The sequence below is a fragment of the Panthera tigris genome, chromosome X (assembly GCF_018350195.1).
Source record: "Panthera tigris isolate Pti1 chromosome X, P.tigris_Pti1_mat1.1, whole genome shotgun sequence".
NCBI lineage: Eukaryota > Metazoa > Chordata > Mammalia > Carnivora > Felidae > Panthera > Panthera tigris.
In genome coordinates this window covers 57,918,161-57,941,413 of record NC_056677.1, presented here as the reverse complement: position 1 = coordinate 57,941,413, position 23,253 = coordinate 57,918,161, and the positions used below count along the sequence as shown (strand labels likewise).

The 23,253-nt window shown below is 42.6% G+C and overlaps 1 protein-coding gene across 3 annotated transcripts in view; it reads right to left on the bottom strand.

Moving 5' to 3' along the window:
- The window catches only part of TAF1 (TATA-box binding protein associated factor 1), an 89,441-nt gene that overhangs the window by 53,645 nt on the left and 12,543 nt on the right, over positions 1-23,253 (bottom strand). For 2 of the 3 annotated variants that reach the window (XM_042975250.1, XM_042975251.1), the window contains exons 6-26: positions 21,834-21,953; positions 20,475-20,716; positions 19,854-20,072; positions 19,240-19,458; positions 18,690-18,897; positions 17,276-17,452; positions 16,656-16,783; positions 16,449-16,556; positions 16,151-16,324; positions 15,513-15,686; positions 15,178-15,282; positions 12,443-12,643; positions 12,128-12,269; positions 11,170-11,300; positions 10,422-10,502; positions 4,750-4,899; positions 4,463-4,582; positions 3,778-3,953; positions 2,997-3,175; positions 1,090-1,303; positions 468-633 (exon numbers count right to left, since the gene is read on the bottom strand). In XM_042975250.1, the coding sequence (XP_042831184.1) occupies positions 468-633; positions 1,090-1,303; positions 2,997-3,175; positions 3,778-3,953; positions 4,463-4,582; positions 4,750-4,899; positions 10,422-10,502; positions 11,170-11,300; positions 12,128-12,269; positions 12,443-12,643; positions 15,178-15,282; positions 15,513-15,686; positions 16,151-16,324; positions 16,449-16,556; positions 16,656-16,783; positions 17,276-17,452; positions 18,690-18,897; positions 19,240-19,458; positions 19,854-20,072; positions 20,475-20,716; positions 21,834-21,953 (3,434 nt within the window). The remainder of the gene's footprint in view (positions 1-467; positions 634-1,089; positions 1,304-2,996; positions 3,176-3,777; positions 3,954-4,462; positions 4,583-4,749; positions 4,900-10,421; positions 10,503-11,169; positions 11,301-12,127; positions 12,270-12,442; positions 12,644-15,177; positions 15,283-15,512; positions 15,687-16,150; positions 16,325-16,448; positions 16,557-16,655; positions 16,784-17,275; positions 17,453-18,689; positions 18,898-19,239; positions 19,459-19,853; positions 20,073-20,474; positions 20,717-21,833; positions 21,954-23,253) is intronic. The other variant, XM_042975252.1, reaches the window with a different exon arrangement.

Here is a 23,253-nt window from a genome sequence, read left to right as displayed (position 1 = left end):
GTTTAAAAAAATTTTTTTAATGTTTATTTATTTTTGAGAGATAGAGACAGCGTGAGCAGGGGAAGGGCAGAGAAAGAGGGAGACACAGAACTGTTACTTCTGTGTAACAGAAGTACTGTTACTTCTTTCAATATGTACAATTTTAAAAAGGTGTGTGTGTGTGTGCGCACGCGCACACACACACAGATGTACACATAAAAAAATCTATCTCAACCAAACCTATCTCAACTCCTAGGAAATATTTCCAACTGATGAAGTATAAAATTAATACCCCATGGCATCAGATTAAGTTGTTGGTACCAGTCACACTAGTACCGGTAACACCTGCCTGACAGCCACACCAACTCAAACTAGCTTTCCACAATACTGCCCTCATTCCCAGTTAGGGAGGATGCCAAAAGCTAAGGGAAAAAATATGCTTTCTTCCTTTGCCTTGTTAGCTATGATTATGCCACATTAATACTTACTTTTAGGTCAGGACGCTCCTTCATTTTTTTGGGTTTCTTCTCAGGAGGACCCTTAAGCTTCTCCTTTTCCTGGTTCCGCTTCAGCCGCCTAAGCTGCTCTTGAATCCTCCGCCGTTCCTTTCGCATCTCTTCTCGATGCTGTTCATCAAAAAGGGCAAACTTTCGACTAAATGACAAGGAGGGAAATAGAACAGGACCATAAGCAAACAAGCCAAGAAGACTGTCCTGACAGCTAAACATCTCACAACTAAAGTCATCCATCCACACAGAAATAAAAGGGGCTGCCTGGCACTCCCACCTCCCCCGCTCATCAGCCTTCCACATGCCAGGAGACACCTCTCTCAGAATGAGACATCCTGAGTAATCCTGGAGAGTTCTGCCAACCGACCACAATGCAAAGGACCTAGGTGGAACTGAAGATTCCTTTATTTGGTAGCAAGTCTGAAATTCTCCCTGTGGTTTGGCTCTGTTCAAACTCAAAGGCACCCAGTCAACACAGACAGCCAAGGACAACTGTACAGAAAATCCTGTCATTAAAACTCAAGCAGCTACCTCATCCCCCTTCCCCACCTCTTTTTAATCATCCTCCTTATAATACTGGAAAGTGGTGAGTCAAACTCACATGAATTCCTCATCTTTTGTGGTCCGTATGCGTACATAGGCATCAATGACAGCTGGCTTTCGAACTGTCTCACAGCGAACGTACTCTTTCCCCTCTTCATCTCGAAATGTGCGATAAATCTTGAGACAACGCCCAGTGGCAGAAGAGTTAAGACTAGTCACAGAAGCTGTGTCATCATCTCTGTGATTGTTTCCTGATGCTGCTGAACCTGCTGCTGCAAGGCAGAAAAAGATTTCCACACATTCCCCCTACCACCCAAACAGTCCTTTTCCTGGAGTTGAGTGGAAACCTCGAAGCTCAACATGTCACAAAAGTATGGTTCTACAGAAAGCATCAACGTCACCACCAGCCCGAGGTATACTGATTTGTCCTTTCCTGACTTCATTTTACCACTGCCAATGTTCCCATTTTTTATTAAGTACAAGAAGTTCTGAAAGGACCTCAAAGAACTATATGTTTGTTTTAGGGGACAAAAGAACAGTAGCTGTATTCGAAGTCCTCTGAATAGCAAAAGAAAGTCTAAGTAGCAAGTAGCTGATATTCACGTTAAAGAAAAGCACTCAATGGGGCGCCTGGGTGGCCCAGTAGGTTAAGTGTCCAGCTTGGGGTCAGGTCATGATCTTGCAGTTCGTGGGTTCGAGCCCCACGTCCGGCTCTGTGCTCAGAGCCTGGAGCCAGCTTCAGATTCTGTGTCTCCCTCTCTCTGCCCCTCCCCTGCTCACACTCTGTTTCTCTCTCTCTCTCTCCAAAATAAACATTAAAAAAATAAAAAATTAAATTAAAAAAAGCACCCAAGCACCAAGGGGGCAAAACTGTCCCAGAGAAACAAGTCCAGAGTCTCAAGGCCTAGAGTATGCTTCTCAAACTTTAATGTGAATGAATAGGAATCGCCTGAGAATTCTCATTAAAATAGATTCAAATCCAGTAGGGTTTGGGGTGAGGCCTAAGATTCTGCATTTCTAACAAGCTCCCATGTGATGTAGATACTGCTGGTCCAGGACCACACTGATGGAAAGGTTTTATCACATCTTTACAAAGTAGTATGAACACAAAATTACATAAAGCTTTTACAGAGAGGAGTAAACAAAGGAAACACTACTAGGAGTGAGAACAGTCATTCAAATCTTCATCTGGAGTCTTTATCCCCTCTCTCACAGTATCTACATCCAAATTTTAAATTGCCTGCTTGACACCTGTACTGGGAAAAGTCATGGGCATCTCAAACTCCACATGTTACTTCTTCCCTTCTCACACCTGGTTCTTTCTCTGAAATTTACCACTTTAATCAATGGGACCACCATCTTCCTAGCAGGCCCAGAATGAAATCTTAGGGTCACCTTGATTTTTCTCTTTTCATTCCCAATATCCTTATCCCAAACCAGTTCAGGCCTTAATCATCCCCACCCTCAACTTCTGCAATTTTTGGTTGACTTTTAACTCTTTTTAGGGTCTAAGACCCCTTTGAGAATCTTCTGAAAGCCATGGATCTTCTCCTCAGAAAAGGCACACTTGTACAGAATTTTACATGTGATTTCAGAGGGTTCAAGGGCAACTCCCCAAACACATCCACAAATTCTGTATTACAAACTCTTCCTCTCGAGGAGGAATGACCAGAATGCTCACATGATGTACAGCACTGCTAGCCCTGGCTTGGACAGGCCTGATACATACGAGAGGCAGGTAGTGGACTGACCAGAGGCAGGTAGTAGACTGGTAGCATGTCTTCCATCTGTGCCCCACAGACAGACCTACAGTCCAGCTTGCAGTAATCGCTCTACCTCATCTACAGACCTTTCTACACTCATCCCCTATTTCTTCTGCCTCCAGCTTTGCCTCAGTTATTAGTCTGCAGTTAGTTACACTTTTGCGATCCTTCTCTTTCTTGCCTGTGAAGCCACTACCCTCACCCAGTAGCATCCGCTGCAGTTCCTTCCGCTCCTGCTCCTCCCGTTCACGTGACAGCTGAGAGCTGGTTTTCTTATTCTGCAACATATTCTCAATGTTCTTTCCCATTTCTTCAAAGTCACTGTCTTCAGCTGAGCTGCTGTCTGTGTCGGTTGATAATACTTCGGTTGATGACAAAACTCTAAAAAGAGAAAAAACAACGTGAAGCTAAGAGGAGGGAAAATATGAAAGTGTATAAAGAGCTGAAGAAATACGGTTTTAGGCAAGAGGAGGAAATTGGGAAATCAACCTTAAAAAGGAATACCTCAAATCCACTAAGATATGGGGGCCTTAAGAGAAAAGGGTTCCAAAGTTTTCCTAGACATCTGTCAATAAAGTCAGTTTGAAATATGAAGCAGCACAGCAACTCTTTCAGAATTCTTTGAGAAAAACTGAGAAACATTTTTAATAGTGCAATACCACCCTCTCACAAGTAAAGCCTTCAGAAAAAACACTCACTATCCCCTATCACCACTGTAATAACTGCCAGAATAGAAGCCACAGAATAAGCCACAGAAGTTGCCACGGAACCTAGAGCTCATACCTAGCACCTCTTGCCAATTCAAAACCTTTGCAGAGTTGCTCTGAAAGGAGTAGGTGTCCTAGCAGTATTATGAACAAATACCACCCGATATCTCAGATACCTGACCCCCTAGTCACATGATCAGGTAATCTCCTCTTCATTATAATACACTGTCCAACACCCCTCCCCTATCCGGCTTGGATTTTCTAAAACACACACACTTGTTCTGTAGGTCAAAGATGCGCTGACATTCCTCTTTGTAACGCTCTTGATGCTCAGCCACAGAAAACCTTGATCCACGGGCAAATTTACTCATGGGCCCCTCTCCAGAGCGGGCCTGTTCTGTTGACATTGTGCGTACCACATCGATCACTTCCCAACGGGACAACTTTTTAATCTACAAAAGAGGTAGACACACACATATACATAAATCCTCAAATATTTCAAAGAATAAACCAAGGCACACGCTTAGAGAGATAGACTTACAGAAATAAATAAATAAATAAAAATCATCCAGGAGCACCCTAATGGCTTAGTCAGTTAAGTGTCTGACTTCGGCTCAGAGCATGATCTCACTGCTCGTGAGTTTGAGCCCCACCTTGGGCTCTATGCTGACAGCTCAGAGCCTGAAGCCTGCTTCAGATTCTGTCTCCGTCTCTGCCCCTCCCCTGCTCGCACTCTCTCTCTCAAATATAAAAAAAAAAAAAATTAGAAGTTTAAAAATCACCCAAAGCGGGTTAAACAGAAAGCTTTGAGAAAGCTAACTCCTGAAAAAGTATCCAAGATCCAGTATACTACAACCTACACCACAAAATTATCCACATAGTTCCTTACATCTGCCTCCCACCTTTTCCCTCTATACACAAAGCCCCTAGGAAACTCAAAGTTTCCCTCTTCCATACTCACCTCTTCCTCAGGCACGCCAAATTTACGTAGAAGCTGCTTGGCATTTTTCAGAGAAAGGCGACGGAGATCTGCATCTGTTCCTGTCACTGTCTTCTTCACGGGCTGAGGCTCCTTATCATCCTACCTCAGACATAAAACAAAACAGACAAGAATTGTAATAAGCAGAATCCCTTATAACAGGCATCTAAGTCATCCTGTCAGTTAGGTGTTTTCCAGATCCTCCACTCCTTAACTTCCATTTCTTCCTCCCTTGATATTTTAGCTTCTAGGACTTCAGATAGTCTCACCTTCTGCTGTGTTGGTTTGTTTGGAATCTTGACATAGGAGAATCCTTCACCACACCCTGTAGGATCTGCCACCCCAGTCACCTCCAGGAGACACTTGCCCTTCATGGCAGCAATGAAAGCCCTTGTGGTGTTCCAAGGAGCAGTGCGAACCTGAGGTACAGAAAAAGATTCTAAGGACCGTGGGAAATGTGCTCTATGTCTAGCCATACTTAGAAGGTTGGGGTGCCTGGGGGCTCAGTTGGCTGAGTGTCTGATTCTCGATTTCAGCTCAGGTCATGATCCCAGGGTCATGAGATGAACCTGGGTCATGGGATGGAACCTGGGTCAGGCTCTGCACAGAGCACGGAGCCTGCTTAAGATTCTCTCTCTCTCCCTCTCTCCCTCCCTCTCTCCCTCCCTCCCTCCCTCCCTCTCTCTCTCCCTCCCTCCCTCCATCCCTCCCTCCCTCTCCCCCCACCCCCTGCCCCTCTGCCCTGCCTGCTCTCTCTCTCTCTAAAAAATAAAAAAATTGGGGCGCCTGGGTGGTTCAGTCGATGGAGCATCTGACTTCTGCTCAGGTCATGATCTCATGGTTCGTGAGTTTGAGCCCCATGTTGGGCTCTGTGCTGACAGCATGGTGTGTGCTTCGGATTTTCTCTCTCCCTCTCTCTCCACCCCTCCCCTGCTCGTGTTCTATCAAAATAAATAAATGAACTTAAAAAATTTAAAAAAGGAATTTAAATAGAAATCAGGATGTCAGCCAGCAGAAGGAAGAATATGTGGAACACTGGGGTACCCTTCAGTCTCATATCCCTTGGGATATACTGAGAGTTCTCAAAGATAGTGTAGCCACCCTCACGATGCTCAAAGAGGTTACACTGATGATGCATTTGATTGCCCCATTGCTCAAATGGCTTCTTTAGAATGACCAACATATTCTATAATTAAGTGATAAGCATGCTTTACAAAGCACTGGCCTTAACTCTAGCAGCACCAAACCACAGGTGCTTGAACCACAGGTCCATTCTACCTCTGCCACTGGTTTGATCAAAAATGTCTGTCCTCTTCTGGGACCCTGAATAGGATTTACTGACTGCTGCCAAATAAAGACAAGAGGAATGTGCTTGTCCACACAGACCAGTTAAGAGTATATACATGATTAGCTACAAAGTAGCCACTTCTATTCAAGATTCAATCCTGAAGGCTACTTAACAAAATCTTTAATTTCTGAAATTCTCAGATATCCACTCATTTTTTCACTCCAACCTCAAAAGAACACCACGACTATGTTTCTTCACTCACTCTGACCTCACTACAATCATTCACTGATTTAACAAGTATTTTTTGAACATCTACTATATTCCAGGCACTACTTTCTCATGGATCTCCTACTAGTGAGGAAGAGACAAATAACCAACCAAATTCAATACCACACCACCAGTGCACTGACAGAAAAGTAAAAAGTGCTACCTGTACATTAAGAAGGGAAGAGTGATGATCCAATATGAGTAAAGGGGGGGAGTGAGGACAAGAGTCGGGGCAAGCTTCCAAAAGAATACAAACTGCAGGGGCGCCTGGGTGGCTCAGTCGATTAAGCGACCGACTTCAGCTCAGGTCATGATCTCGAGGTCCGTGAGTTCGTGCCCCACGTTGAGCTCTGTGCTGACAGCTCAGAGCCTGGAGCCTGCTTCGGATTCTGTGTCTCCCTCTCTCTCTGCCCCTCCCCTGCTCATGCTCTGTCTCTCTCTGTCTCAAAAATAAATAAAAACATTAAAAAAAAGAATACAACCTGCAAATGAAGGTAAGATAGTAGAGGAGTGTCGAGATCATATTCTAGGTAGAGGGAAAAGCAGTTGCAAAATCCCAGAAGGCAACAGAAAGAAATTTAGGAGACCAAGTGAACTTTAGCATATTTGGAGCTTAGAGTACAAGATGGGCAATGGCAGGAGATGAGAGGAGGTTAGAATTACATACAAGACCCAAATCATGTAGCTCCTCGTAAATAACATAAATAGCTTCTAAAAGAAACAAGGACCCAAAGGAAGTCTTTGAGCAAGAAAGTCATATATACGATCAAAATTTTGTTTTAATTTTTTCTTTTATTTTTTTAATGTTTATTTACTTTTGAGAGAGAGAGAGTGTGAGAGAAAGAGAGAATGAATGGGAGAGGAGTAGAGAGAGAGAGAGAGAGAGAGAGAGAGAGAGAGAGAGATTTTGAAGCAGGCTCCAGGCTCTGAGCTGTCAGCACAGAGCCTGATGTGGGACTCGAACTCACGAACGAGATCATGACCTGAAGTTGGATGCTTAACTGACAGAGCCACCCAGGCACCCTTTAAATTTTTATTTTAAAAGGTCATTCAACTTAAAAAAAATGGTGCTGGAATAATTAGACATTCATATGCAGGAAAAAAAAACCTTAACCTATACCTTGCATCCTATACAAAAATTAACTCAAAATGGATCTAAATATAAGATCTAAAACAATAAAACTTTTACAAGAAAACATAAAAGAAAATCTTTGCAACCTTGAGTTAGATAAAAATTTCTTAGATATAATATCAAAACCACAAGCAACAGAGAAAACTGACAATTTGGACTTCTGCTCTTCATAAAACACTGTTAGAACAATTAAAAGACAAGCCACAGCCTGGGAGAAAATCTTTGCAAATCACATACCCGATAAAGGAGTCAGACCTAGAATGCATTAGAGAACTCTCAAAACTTAGTAAGAAGAAAATAAGCAACCAATTCAAAATAAAAGCGGACTTAGGCACCTGGGTGGCTCAGTCAGTTAAGCATCGGACCCTTGGTTTTGACGCAGGTCATGATCTCACAGTTCATGGGTTCGAGCCCTACATCAGGCCCTGTCTGCACTGACAGTGTGGAGCCTGCTTTGGATTCTCTCTCTCCCTCTCTCTCGCTCTCTCAAAATAAACAAACATTAAAAAAATGTTTTAGGTGGACTAAAGAGATGAACAGGGGCACCTGGGTGGCTCAGTGAGTTAGGTGTCTGACTCCTGACTTTTTTTGGCTCAGGTCATGATCTCACAGTTTGTGGGTTTGAGCCCCGCACTGGACTCTGCACTAGCAGTGCAGAGCCTCCTTTGGATTCCCTCTTCCTCCCTCTCTGCCTCTCCTCTGCTCGTGCGCTCTCTCTCAAAATAAATAAACTTAAAAAAGAGATGAACAGACACTTAAGCAAAGAACATATCTGGATGGTAAATAAGCACATGAAAAGAAGCTCAACATCCTTAGCCATTAGGGAAATGCAAATGAAAACTGCAATGAGAGACCACTTGAAATCTGATGGAGAGCCATGATAATAATTTTTTTAAAAAAGGAAAAATAACAAGTGTCGATAAGCATGTGGAAAAACTGGAACTATCATACACTGCTAATAAAAATGTAAAAATAATTGAAGTCACTGTGGAAAACAGTCTGGCAGCTCCTCCAAAGGTAAAACACAGAATTACCATATGACCCAGTAATTCTACTTTTAGGTATTAAACCAAGAAAATGTGTCCCTATCAAAATGTATACATACATATTGATAGCACTTTTATTCATAACAGCCAAAAACAGAGGACAACCAAAATGTCCTCTCATAGGTGATCAGCTAAACTGTGATATTATGGAGCACTACGCAGCAATTAAAAAGAACAAATGATCAATAACCTGGATGAATCTCCACATAATTACAGAGGGAAAGAAGACAGATGAGAAAGAATATATACTTGCAACAAATGATACTGGAAACAGAATATCCATGTGCAAAATACTGAAGCTGGACCTGTACATTACACCATATACAAAAATTAACTCACAGTGGGACAAAAACCTAAGTGTGTGAATTAAAAATATAAAACTCTTAAAAGAAAACAGAGGAAAAGCTTCATGACACTGGAATTGGCAATTTCTTGGAAATGGAGCCAAAAGTATAAGCAACGAAAGAAAAATTAGATAAATTGGACTGTATCAAAATTAAAAACTTCTCTGCATCAAAGGATACAACAGAATGAAAAGGCAACCTACAGGATGGGAGAAAATACTTGCATAGCGTGTACCTGATAAGACATTAATAACCAGAATATATAACGAACTCCTGAAACTCAATAACAAAACAACAACCTGACTCAAAAAAGGGCAACGAACTTGAATACACATTTCTCAAAAGAAGATCTACAAATGTCTAATAAGTATATGAAAAGATGCTCAACATCACTAATAATTAGGGAAATGAAAACCAAAATCATAATGATATATCACCTCACACCCATTAGCACGGCCACTATCAAAAAAATAATAAGTGTTGGCAAGTGTGGAGAAATTGAAATTCTTATATACCATTGATAGGAACATAAAATGCTGCGGATGCTTTGAAAAAAACAAAGTCTGGAGGTTGCTCAAAAAATTAAAAAATAGAACTACCATGTGTTCCAGTAATCCTCTTCTGGGTATATACACAAAAGAACAGAAAATAGAATCTTGAAGAGATATTTGTACAACCACATTCATAGCAGCACTATTCACAATGGCTAAGAGGTGGAAGCAACCCAAATGTCCATCAACGGTTGCATGCATAAACAAAATGTGGTGTATACATATAATAGAATATTATTCAACCTTAAAAATGAAGGAAATTCTGATATATGTCACAAGACGGATGAACCTTGAGGATACTATGCTAGATAAAATAAACCAGTCACATAAAAACAAATACTGTATGATTCCACTTAGCTGGAGTACTTAGAGTAGTAAAATTCATAAGAGACAGAAAGTAGAATGGTGGTTGCAGAGGCTAGGGAGGGAGGAATGGGGACTTGCTGTTTAATGGGTAACAGAGTTTCAGTTTTGTGAGATGAAAAGAGTTCCAGAGATTGGTCATATGATGGCGTGAAATATACTGAACGTTACTGAATTGTAAACACTTTAAGGTTAAGATAGCAAATTTTATGTTATGTATATTTTACCACAACTAAAAAAATGAAAGAGTACTTATTGTACGAGTCCATTTATCTGAAATTCTAGAAAACGTGGGGCGCCTGGGTGGCACAGTCAGTTAAGCTTCCGACTATGGCTCAGGTCATGATTTCGTGGTTTTGTGAGTTTGAGCCCCACATCAGGCTCTGTGCTGACAACTCAGAGCCTGGAGCCTGCAGCCTGCTTCGGATTCTGTGTCTCCCTCTCTCTCTCTGCCCCTCCTCGGCTCACGCTCTGTCTCTGTCTCAAAAATATATAAACATTAAAAAAATAAACAAATAAAATAAAATTCTAGAAAATATGAACTGATCTATAGTGACAGAAAGCATCAGTGGTTGTCAGGGCACAAGGAGGGTGACGAGAAGGGAGGAGACAGAAGAAAGGAATTTCAAAGGGACACAAAGAAACTTTTGGCGATGACAGATATATTATCTTGTTATGAGGATTCACAGGTATACACATACATCAAAAGACAAATTGTACACTAAATATGTGCTGCTTATAGCATGTCAACCTTATCTCAATAAAGCTGTTTTTTAGAAAAGGATAAATGGGGAGTGCCTTGGTGGCTCGGTCAGTTAAGCGTTGGACTCCTGATCTCAGGGTTGTGAGTTCAAGCCCCACGTTGGGCTCTGTACAGGGTGTGATGCCTAAAGAAAAAAAAAGAAAAGGACAAACGGGACACACTAATAAAAATCAGTGTAAAGCCTTACCTCATCATCAATCTTCATCTGGAAATCTTCCTCATTTTCTTCTTCTGGAGCAAAAAAGGACTTCTCACCATAGCCAGCATCCTGAAAGAGCACAAATCTACGCATGTAAACCAATCAATAAATTAGAAAACACAGAGTACAAATTTCACTAAGTACCAAGTATAGAATATATGAAAGTAAGTTTCTGCACAGAGAATAGATTCTGTAAAGTCTTCAATGTATCTATCACCATTCTACATCCTTATTACACTTCAGGGTACTTGCCAGCTGATATATGGATAGGTAAGACCCATAAAAGAAGACAGAGGTGCTCATTACTGCAGACTCAGTAACTCAGTGGTCTAGCTGCGCTGTCCCACCCCAGATCTAGGGGATAAGGACACTGTGCCTTCTCGAAAGCACATGTCTGGCATCATCATCTCAGCCTACCTGGAAGGCCATGGAAAACAACTGAGAAGTCTTCCCTGTTTACATGCCTGTCTTACAAAGAACGAAGCTTAAAGTCACCACCCAAATGGATGCAACAATATGCCCTAAGTCCCTCATTAAGCCTTCCCGCTGATACTCAGCTACACTGTAGTTTTCCTCAGCACCAATGTACACCGAGTTCCTCACATAGTTTGAATTTTCAAATAAATGGTTAATAATCTAGTAACCATCACTTCTGAGTCAGTGGGGATAGGCTTCAGCCTCATCTCTCTGGGAACGATCCATAGGCAGAGGTAGTACCCAAGAGGAAAGTGTTCACCTTCAGCCGCTGCTCTGCCGCTATCATGCTGTAATAAGCACAGCACTGCTCTGGAGACACCATAGCTCTGATCTCCTCTTCAGTTGGTAAACGAAAATCAGATTTCAGCACCCACCAATTTGAGTCCATCCCTAGAAAAAGCAGAGAGAATGAGATGGTACTGAATTCCTAAGGCCCTTTCCTCGGCAGCAAGAAGGATAACAAACAGGGGTGCCTGGGTGGCTCAGTCAGTTAAGTGTCCGACTTCAGTTCAGGTCATGATCTCATGGTTCGTGAGTTCAAGCCGCACGTCGGGCTCTGTGCTTATAGCCCAGAGCCTGGAGTCTGCTTCAGATTCTGTGTCTCCCTCTCTCTCTGCCCTCCCCCACTCATGCTCTGTCTCTCTCTTAAAAATAAACATTTTCTGGGGCACCTGGGTGGCTCAGTCGGTTAAGCGGCCGACTTCAGCTCAGGTCATGATCTCGCAGTCCGTGAGTTCGAGCCCCGCGTTGGGCTCTGTGCCGACAGCTCAGAGCCTGGAGCCTGTTTCAGATTCTGTGTCTCCCTCTCTCTGACCCTCCCCCATTCATGCTCTGTCTCTCTCTTTCTCAAAAATAAACATTAAAAAAAAATTTTTTTTAATAAATAAACATTTTCTAAAAATTAAAAAAAAAAGAAGGATAACAAACCAAGACCAAACCACGCAATGTCCCATAAGGTCTAGCCATGAACTCCAAAGAACACCCCTGCTGCTAGGTTCCCTCCATCTCATGTAAGACATCCAACACGCAGTGAACTTCTTGGTAGGCCAAATCAAAAAGTAATCAGAGCCTCCATCATTAGAAGATTTGCTACTTCCTTCTTTTGATGACTATCAATTTCTAATTCTGGTAGTTATATACTGATCCTTTAACTGTGAGCCTGAATTCTTTTCCTGGAAAGAGGCGAAGAGAACAAATAATTAGGCGCAACTGATGACCTGTGCGTTTGAAGTCAGCGCAGAGCTTTAGCCTCTTCCGGATGCTACTTTCTGAGTGAGAAGGAAAGGCTTTTTTGATATCTTCCATTCGGATCCGCCGTGGCCGATCTTTACTCTTCCAGAAGAGGCGGTAAATAAAAACCTGCCCAAAAAACAAACGTTTTTCATTCGGCAAAGTAAAGGAAAAATAAAAGTCCTTGCCAGGGCTCCTTCCCCTGCTACGCCCCTATGTGTTTTGATCTTTCCTGATGTGCCCCCAAATCCACATACCCTATTATGTGCACCCGGACCCCCTCCCTATTCTCTCATTCTTACCTGGAGAAAGTCTCGAATATGTGTATTAGCCCTTTTGGAGTTGGGCCCAGGAACTTCAAACAAGGGGCACTGCTGGCCGACCACAAAAATATCCACTAATTCTCGAATATAGTAACCTTGTCTTGTTCGAATGATAAGGAAGTCCGTTTCTGGCATCTTATGAAGATAAATTGGGGCACGAAAAAGATTGTTCTCAAAGGCCTAACAAAAGTAAAAACACAAAAATTATATACAGAGAAGCCCTAGGAAATTCAGTGAACAAATGAGAAAGGAAAATCAAGCTTGTTTGCTCTCCATCCCCATAATGCCATCTAAAATCTCTCCAGTAATATAAACAAACTGTAATATGGAATGTCAAACAGGACTAGAACAGTAACTTTTTACCCACTGGCTGCCTTTAAGAGTCAGTAGTAGGGGCCCTGCCTGGGTGGCTCAGTCAGTTAAGCTTCCAACTTCAGCTCAGGTCACAACCTCGTGGTTCGTGAGTTCGAGCCCTGCGTCAGGTTTTGTGCTGATGGCTCAGAGCCTGGAGCCTGCTTCGGACTGTCTCTCTCTCTCTCACTCTGCCCCTCCCCTGCTCGTGCTCTGTTTCTCTCTCTCTCTCAGAAATGAATAAACATCAAAAAAAAAGAGTAGTAGGGGCGCCTGGGTGGCGCAGTCGGTTGAGCGTCCGACTTCAGCCAGGTCACGATCTCGCGGTCCGTGAGTTCGAGCCCCGCGTCAGGCTCTGGGCTGATGGCTCGGAGCCTGGAGCCTGTTTCCGATTCTGTGTCTCCCTCTCTCTCTGCCCCTCCCCCGTTCATGCTCTGTCTCTCTCTGTCCCAAAAATAAATAAAAAAATGTTGAAAAAAAAAAAAATTAAAAAAAAAAAAAAAAAAAAAAAAAAGAGTAGTAGGGAAACTACAGGATTTGGATTCAGATGACACTGGCTCTGCTACTCACTGTATGAGTATCTCTGAGCTTAACTGTCCTTATCTACAAAACAGAGATACTTTAAAATGCCTATAGCTTGTAGGATTCCTGTGATTATATATGAAAATCACCTTATAAACTAACAAGTATTCTATTACAACCCTAGACCCCAGTATAGCCTGACATAGTATAAGATCGAAACATTTGTTAAATAAGTTAATAAAATGACAAAAACAAAAATAAATGAAGGCACGCTGGAAAGACAGACTAAATACACAGGACAGAAACATTTGACAGAAACATTTGAGCTTCTTTAAGTAGCAGCCATATGGGGATCAACTGTCACATGAAGCCTGTGACTCTAAGGAAAGACTTCTCAGAAAATCAGATAGGAGGACAGAGAGACCTTCAATGTATGGATGAGTATAGAAAATTCTAAGTGGGGGAAAAAAAGAAAATTGTAAGTGTGAAATGGAGAGGAAAAACAGCATTACAGAAGATAAAAAAGGATCTTCAAAAGACTATAAAAGTAGTCACAGAAGAAAGGGAGGGATTGGTAGAAAATCTCAACAGAATGTGAACAGGGAAAGGAAAGCCAGGAAAACTATAAAGATAATACTCAAAATCTGGTAGGAAATGGACTATGAATGTCAAGGATAAAGAAAACAATGGGCTCTGCAGATGCTTTAGGGGAATAAGCAATAGTAGTGATAGAATGTAACTAGGATTAGGGGCGCCTGGGTGAGTCAGTCGGTTCAGCATCCGACTTCAGCTCAGGTCATGATCTCGTGGTTCATGGGTTCGAGCTCCATGTCAGGCTCTATGCTGACAGCTTGGAGCCTGGAGCCTGGAGCCTGCTTCGGATCTGTGTCTCCCTCTCTCTCTGTCCCTCCCCCGCTCGTGCTCTATCTCTCTCTCTCAAAAATAAATAAACATTAAAAAAAAATTTTAAGTGCTCAAAAAAAAAAAAAAAAGAATGGAACTAGGTATAAGAGGAAGGAAAATGGTTAAGACTACCAAGAGAAACTAGGTGGAGGACAAAACACAAGGTAGTGCTAGAGATGTCCTCACATCATTGTGTGTGTGCCTCTGTACTTCCCCTTAACAAAACATGTATAAAGCTAGGTTACCAGAGGGCCTCTCTACACCCATCAGAACAAAGAGGTAGGTAAAAATACTTCCACCGTAGCCAGGGACTATAAATGGCATAGTTCAGGTGTGGCTTAATACTCAAAATGACATCAATAAAAACATACCAAATGTACAGAGACGAATTAAATATTAATTAACTACAGTAAATTATTAATCCCATTTTGACTCCCCTATGCCACCCAGATGTTTCTGGATTTCTTACCAGTGTATATTTTCAAAAAACTATTTCAAATTTAGTTTACAACATTATTAGGAACCAGTTTTAATAGAAAGACCAAGGGGCGCCTGGGTGGCTCAGTCGGTTAAGTGGCCGACCTTGGCTCAGGTCAAGATCTCGCGGTCCGTGAGTTCGAGCCCCGCGTCTGGCTCTGTGCTGACAGCTCAGAGCCTGGAGCCTGTTTCAGATTCTGTGTCTCCCTCTCTCTGACCCTCCCCCGTTCATGCTCTGTCTCTCTCTGTCTCAAAAATAAATAAACGTTAAAAAAAAATTTAAAAAAAAATAGACCAAAAGAAAATTGGATGATTATAATCATTTGGGATCATACTGATCACCTCCATACTTGATATATAAGCAGTACTTCAATCAACTAGAGTTGGTTCTTTCTGGGCTGATTAGCGCCTCACCTGTCAAGGTCCTTAGGAAAGAATTCTAACAGGAAAGAATCCCTTACCTGCAGTAATTGGCCAGGATGGAGAGAGCCCAGGAAAGGAGATGTATGGCAGTAAACCGTTTCTCCGTATTTACAATCTGGGGCTCCAGGATCTTTTCCAGGTTTCTATTAGGAACACAGAAGACCCAGCTACTATCACAGAATGTAATCAATAAGCCTACACAAAATATTCCTCGAGCACAGCATTTCACTAATATTACTAGCTACAAAAAAGATACCATTTCTTTCTCAAGATATTTACAGTATAAAAAAGACAAAATACACGTTTGCGAATTATTGCTGGATACCTAATTACAGCTATATTGATAACAAAGATTTTCTGAGTAGAGACTCACCCTCTTGTAGTAGTTCTTTATCTTGGTTGCCATGCCAACCTGCATCATCAACGGTCCATTTTCTTCACTGTATTCTGCAAGAATAAGATCTCCATCTTTGCCTGTGAGGTCCTGAGGTGTGCGCATAAAAAACATCTCTCCGCCACCAGAAGCTTGTCTCTCTTGTTCTCTCATCTGCCCAAAACAAAGAGAATACAGTCCAGCTCCCAACAGCACAATGACTACAAACTGATGCTGCTCACTCTAAGACAGTGCCACCAAAAATGATTTTACCTTGCCTTTTATTCCAACTTCACTGCCAAAAGTTTCAAACATCAAGTTGAAACTGCGAACACTTACTATCCCAGCACCTAGATACAACTTTACATTTTACCTTATTTGTTTTGTCTAAAACTACATCTATAGATTTTGCTGAATCATTTTTGAAAGTCGCACTCATTATGACACATCCCCCTTAAGTATTTTCATGTGCATCTCCTAAGAATAAGGACATTCCCCTAAATGAGCACAATAACATTCTATCACATCTGAGGAAATAGTAATTCCCAAATACCATCTAATAATATCCAGTCCATTCCCTGAATTTGTACTCTAATGTCTTTTATAGCGATTTTTTTGTAACCAGAGTTCAATCATACCTTAGCCTTCTTTTTGATGTGCTTTAGCAAGGGCTGGACTGAGTGGGGACCTGGCTGAGATAGCGCCCCAAAGGAGTATTTCTTCAGAGGTGGGCGATGGAACTGCCGAAGTTTGATGGGCCCCATGTGGGTAGGAAAGAAGGGCTGTCGTAACTCCACGGCAGGAATTGAGTGCTAAGACAGGAAATACACAGTTCAAATTAAATACTAACTTCAGCCTACGCAAGATTTACCCACATCCTCCATCAAAACAAGGCAGCAGTTCCCATCCATCATAGAAAAAAAATGCTACCTTTACCTGGATAATGTTTCCTCCAAAGGTGCCACGAAGACCCTGTTGCTTGGGGTAGTAATACTCATCATTGGAGAGATTCCATGGATCTTTCACTTCTGGCTGAGACATGTTCTAATGATAGGACATCAAATAAACCTTAGTCAGGCTACCCTTCTCCATTGCATTTCTTTGTTCTTCTAAACATCCCAAGTCCCTTTTCCATTCACAGACCTGCTGTGGTTCTTCCTTGATGACCCCTGTTTTCCCTAAGAGAATTCGACTCTTCTTCAGAGAGGATTCCTTCTTACTCTCCTTGGAGGGGGAGTTAGAGGTGGCCTCTTCCTTTTCATCAGGAATTTCTAAGGATGAAACAAAAGTCACTCTGGAGATGTTATCCCTGAAGACTCACCTTTTCCTACGGATACCTTTACGCTTCCTACCCAGATCTTTTATCGTATCCCAGACCACTTCTAGGCACTCTAACTGAATTACACTCCTAGAATCTCAAAGGTACTACTTTCCAATGTTCCTACATTAGGAGTTTTCCCTAAGCAAAACAGAAATACTAGGCACTAACAGCCACAACTTCGCTCTCTCAAACTGCTACCTAGAAGCTCCTAGTCTTTTTATTTTTACTTATTTTTTCAAGTAGGTTTCACACCCAATATGAGACTTGAACTCACGACTCTGAGATCAAGAGTCACATGCTCCAGCCGACTGAGCCACCCAGGTACCCCAAGAAGCTGCTAGTCTTGGACCTGCCCAACATTTCTGATTTCCCCCTGCCCTTTGACATTAGCAGCAAGCTGTCAATTATGGAGAGGGAACACTGGCCCCTACCAATATCATACCCAAAATGAGGTTCTCATCATTGGGATCAAGTGTCAAAACAGGAGGCTCTAACAGCCGGGGCATAGCCTGAGCATCCCAGATGATATGGTCCTCCCAGCGTCCATACACCAGCTCCTCATTGTCAATGGGAAAGATGGAGTACCAAGGCTTGTCATCATCCAGGGTGGCTGCAAAACCTAGTCAAAATAACAGACAAAACATTTATTCCCCTTTCAATCATGATTCCAGCAAAGGGAAGAGAAGCAAATGGTAGTAAAGTTATTCATGTGGCTACTTGAAAAGGAACCTAACGCACACAGTATATTTCACACTTTTAAAGAAAGCTGCAGACAAAATGTTCATTCCAATATTTTTTAGAAGAATCAAAGTTTAGGGGCACCTGGGTGGCTCAGTCAGTTGAGCCTCCGACTCCAGCTCAGGTCATGATCTCATGGTTCCTCAGTTCGAGCCCTGCATCAGGCTCACTGCTGTCAGCACAGAGCCCACTTCAGATCCTCTCTCCTCCTCTCTGTCTGCCTCTCCCCCACTCACGCTCTCTCAAAACTGAATAAACATTAAAAAAACAAAGAGTCTCATGCTCTACTGACTGAGCCAACCAGGCACCCTCCACTTCCATGTTTTTTGAGTTTCCCATGTTATTAGACATTTTAACGAAGAACTTTGAATGATATATGATATTTGTCAACTGAAAAGCACAGTGTACGACACTGTCTATAGAAATGAGCTCAACTGGGGCACTTGGATGGCTAGTCAGTTAAGTGTCTGACTTTGGCTCAGCTCAGGTCATGATCTTGCGGTTCCTGAGTTTGAGCTCGGGTTTTCTACTGTCTGCACAGAGCCCACTTCAGATCCTCTGTCTCCCTCTCTCTGCCCTGCAACTCACGCTCTCTCAAAAATAAACATTTTTTAAAAATGAAAGAAATGAGCTCAACTACACATACACACAGAAGACAAAAAAACAAAAACAAAGTACACCAAAACGTTAATAATTGATCATCTCTGGATAGTAGGATTTATCAGTGATTTTTGACACTGTATTCTATTTTCAAAGTTTTCTATGTTAAGCATGGAATACCTTTTTTTTTTTGCATATTTAAGGAGAGAAAAAGCAAATTCTAGAATAATAAAGACAAAGACAGAGGGGCTGGCTTTGAAAACAAAAGTATAGAGATAAAGCACTGTTCTAGTTCAGAAAGATCTTTAACTTCAAAGTGGTTTTCCCATTTTTTTCATGAGAAATCAGAGTCCACCCTAGCTTGTTAATAGTTGTAAAGATTTATTATGGACTAGAATCAGGGCTCAGATTGAAAACATTTCACCATCCCTCGGCAGCAGAACAGAGCACAGCTGGGCCCACTCAGGACGACCAAGATGAAGGGCAGTGTGCCAGACACAGCTGGCACAGAAACACACCTTGCTGGACATTGTAGGCCATGGCATTCCTAGTCATGCTGGAAGGGAGCCAGCCCGCCAGGCTTGCACGCTGAGGTTTCGTCCCTTTGTGTTTGACATCCTCCCCATCCCAAATGATATCATCCTCCCAATGCAGCTGTGTTACCATCAGGAAGTTTTCATCAGCCAGAAGGTCAGTGCCACCGTTCTCCTCAAGTTTCCTAAAGTCCTACAGAAACAGGGAAGGAACAACAAATCTCTGAACGGTCTCCGGTCAAAGTTCTCACTCCAAATCCCCCATCGGATACAATGAATGTAGTCCTCAAGAGAAGAACCCGATGATAGAGCAACACCGGCTCCTCCTCCTCCACCTAGCCTAGCACCGCACTCACTCCACAAACAGAATCTCTGTGATGGGGCCTAGCTGCCAGGGTGATATGCTGTAACATGCAAAAGGCTTCGACACCTCCATCTCCCACCGAAGACACCCTCCCCAACCGAAAAGCAAAGTTAAGTAAAACTGACAGGGCCCTGGGCACAGATTCCTTTCTCAGGTACCAGTGTCACTTACCTCAATGATTCTACATTTTATCACAGGTTCATGGTCCATCTTTCTCAGTTTGAAGCCATAATCAAACCCACTGCCATCTTCAGGGACACCCAGCATATCGTACCACAGTCGAGCGGGCCCATAACGCCACTCAGCCACTCTTGGTTTGGTATCTGTCACTTTATCTATGTCTCCAGTTGACTGGGAAAACTTGGACTCTACAGGAGCCATCATTGTAATCTGTAACAGAACAGAGTAGGAAGGGAGGAGGATTTCCTGATCCCAGATGTCCTAAGGCTACAGGGAGTCCACAGTCAGGAGGGGAAGTCAGAGGGGCCATAAGGATGATTCTTCAACAGGACTGGAATTAGAATGTGAATAATGGAGCTATATCGTGACACCCTCGGCCTATCATTCAAACTTTCCTACCCACCAGTTTGTGTACCACCAGGTGCCTGTCTTCGGTACTTTTCTATTATAACAGGGAAGGGACAGCCACTAAGACTAAACTCATGATTACTCACTCATAATTGGCACAGGACTCTGCTAAGGTGCTATTTCCAATTTAGACATAAGCTAGGGAGAACCCACTGTTCCTCTCTTAGACCTCAATGCCAGGACTCTATTTTGCCTACTTCGTCATCAGAGAGACACTGCTCGGGAGGTGGTGGTGGGGCATAGTCATAGTTCCACAAAGACTTCTGGCTGACTTCTGCCTCTACTGAGCACTCCACCTCCTGGATCTGCTCTTCCTGTAACAGCTCACGGTGCTTTTTCTTCCTCTTTCTCCGAGCACTCCGCCAAACAGATGGGACATTCTTCCCTGGTCCAAAAAGACGTAGGAAGCGTAACACCTAGAACGCAGAACATGCTACTATGTCAAAGACTCCATATCCCATAGGAAAACAGTGGTGTCTGGGTCTGCAAACTCCCCTGAGGGGTCTACTCAGCCGTGGGGGAGGGACCAAGGAGTGCTGAACTCAGGTTTATAACATCTACCAAGAAAGCAAAGAAGTATCCCTTAATAATTTGGACTAGTTCTTTTAAGACGACAAGGACAATTTCTAATGAGAACCATATAAATCACATGTACTATCATGAATGCGTACAACTTTTTTTTAAAAAGAACCAATACAATGTCACTGAATAAGGAAACGTAAATCTCATCCATTCGATATTCAACATCTTAACAACAGAACTCAGTATTTTAGAAGAGGTCAATGGTTTGCAACTTGGGCATTCTCCACAGAAAGTACCTTCCCAGGCCGAAATTCCGGGAAAAGTTCTGTGACACTCGGCAATAGCTTGGTGGCATCATGCTGCATAATCCCGGCCAATGGTAGGGTCAGCTTTCCATCCTCACATTCTGCCTGTGTTGCTTCCTGAGGTCCCATCTCAGATTCTGAGTCAGAGGAACTACTGAAGTCCACTTTCTCTGAGGCCAAAGAGGAAGGGGCAATGATGGAGGGCAAGATGATGCCTTCTCCATCCTCAGACACTGCAACAAGGAAGAGAAACCCCTTTGGCATGTAACTGTGAGCATATCTCCTCCGACTCAGCCAGTACCCAGTCTAGGCTCTATGCATGGCTCGGTGGCAGGGGGTATAGTTCCAAGCACCCAGATTACTAGTATGCAACCCAGAAAACTCACTCCACTCAGTATCTCCCACCATCCCCAACTCACCTTGTACCTGGTACCCTAGGGTTGTGACGAGAGAAAACAAACACTATTACTACGTTCACTACTTTCTATACATATATTAGGTTAAAGGAATACGACCAACAGCAAAATTAAATAACACTTTTATACCAATCAGGCCTTGTAATTTGCAGTTCGGGGGCCCATAAACTGAAAAAATTTTTTAAGCTCACAGGAGAATAATGAAATTATGTAGCATGAAATCAGATCTATGACATAAAGTTAACAGATGTTACTTAGCCTGTAGACTAAAAAGGAAACAGCTAAAACTCTAACAGGAGGAATTTAGGTTAACATAATCCCCAAAATACAGGAGATCAAAAGACACTGCTCTTCCCCAATCTCCTAGCCTAGGATAGGACAGGGTTACTACTGTGGCAGACACAGGAAAGGTGAGATGATCACTAAAGCCCTTGCCTTGGAAATCTCTGAATCTGGCAGTTGGCTCTAGATGATTATAAATACACATTCTAGTGTGCCTTCCCCATTTAATCATTTCTTTTAAAGAGAGTCACCTAAACAGGTCGGTTCCAAATACCGGTATACAGATCAGCTGCATCAGGAGTTATTTGGAGAACATTTTGAAATTCCTGGGCTCTATCCTGGATCTTTGAATCAGACTCTGGGATGAGAGTCAGGAATCTGTATTTCTTTAAAGGCTTGGGATGACTGGGATGGGCAGCCAGATTTGAGAACCACTGACCTAAACTACATTTTCTCCAGTGCCTGTTAAAATACTGTTGCCAAATGTTTCAAAAGTAACACTTTCTTTTACCACTGAAATTGTAGGAATCACTTCCAGAAGCAGTACCCTTTCCTAGCAGCTGCACTTTTACAGCTCCCTATAGGTATGCCAAAAGCCTCGACCTATGAATGCAAGTTGCTCTTTGGACAAAAGAAGACAGTCTCTACTTACCACTGGTAATAGCATCTTGGTCTTTATCCTTCTTCACTGGTCCTGGAGGTGGAGGTGGAGGAGGCATCAACTTGCAGTCAATGTCTTCACAATCAGCATCATAGTCGTCTTCATCATAATCTAATAAAACCAAGAAGGTGATCACCTCAACATCCAGAATGTCACACAATAGCCCTGAGTTCCTCCATCACACAAGAATTTAAAGCAGCACGTGAAAACACTATACAGACCCCTTAAGAACACACAGGAGATGTGGCTTCTGCCTTCAGAAAGAGATGTCACGGTATAATATACCCAAATGCTATAACACTATGTCTACCTCATACAGGAATTGAGCTCCCAAGAATGGTTTAAAAACATGTGTTCCTTCTCCTGATCAAATCCTATTTGATTTTTTATTTTCATCCTGCTCCATCTCATAATTCAATTGAACCTTCTTCCTTCTCTGTCAGTTTCCTTTGAGGCTGGACTTTTTCTCTTCTCACTTCCCAAGTCTTTGACACATTTTTTACCTACCTTCTGCAGTTGTGTTATTCTTTTCACTGCCCTTTAGCCACTGGCATCACTCAGTACTTGATGGTGAAACTCTGCTTTTATTCCTCTACACAAGCTCCGTTCCCTTACTCAAGAATCACCCATATCCAGATTAAACCCAAATCTGTAGCTCTTGCCCTGACTTAACCCCTCTACAATCACACCACCATGTTCTGCTGCCTAAAGAACCTTTCCATTCAGATATTCCACAACTGTATCTGTCATCACATTGGAATATCCTTACCACTTTCCAACTCCCTTTCCTTTCTGTCTACACCACCTCCATCCTCATTTTCCCAGCTTATGATTTTAAGTCTCCTGTCCTCTCCATCAATCTCTTACCCCCCCAACACACCTTTTCCAATCAACCATTAACAGTGGTCATTATAGCAACTTCCATTTACTGAGCTCCCATTACGTGCCAGGTATTTGTAGCTATTTTATCTATAATCCTCCCAACCACGTTGGCAAAGTAGGAATTATTCTGAGATAGTGAATTGACTTACTCAGGATCACACAGTTTTGTTTTTTTTTTTTTAATGTTTATTTATTTTTGAGACAGAGAGAGACAAAGCATGAACAGGGGAGGGGCAGAGAGAGAGGGAGACACAGAATCGGAAGCAGGCTCCAGGCTCTGAGCCATCAGCCCAGAGCCTGACGCGGGGCTCGAACTCACGGACCGCGAGATCGTGACCTGAGCCGAAGTCGGACACTCAGCCGACTGAGCCACCCAGGCGCCCCAGGATCACACAGTTTTAAGTGACAAAGTTAGAATCCAAGGCTGGCTGAACAACAAACTCTTGTACTCTTCCCAATGCACTTCCTCACTTACCCAGTCCTACTCATGTTTTATCAGCAACTCTCTAATTTAATTCTGCTTAGCATT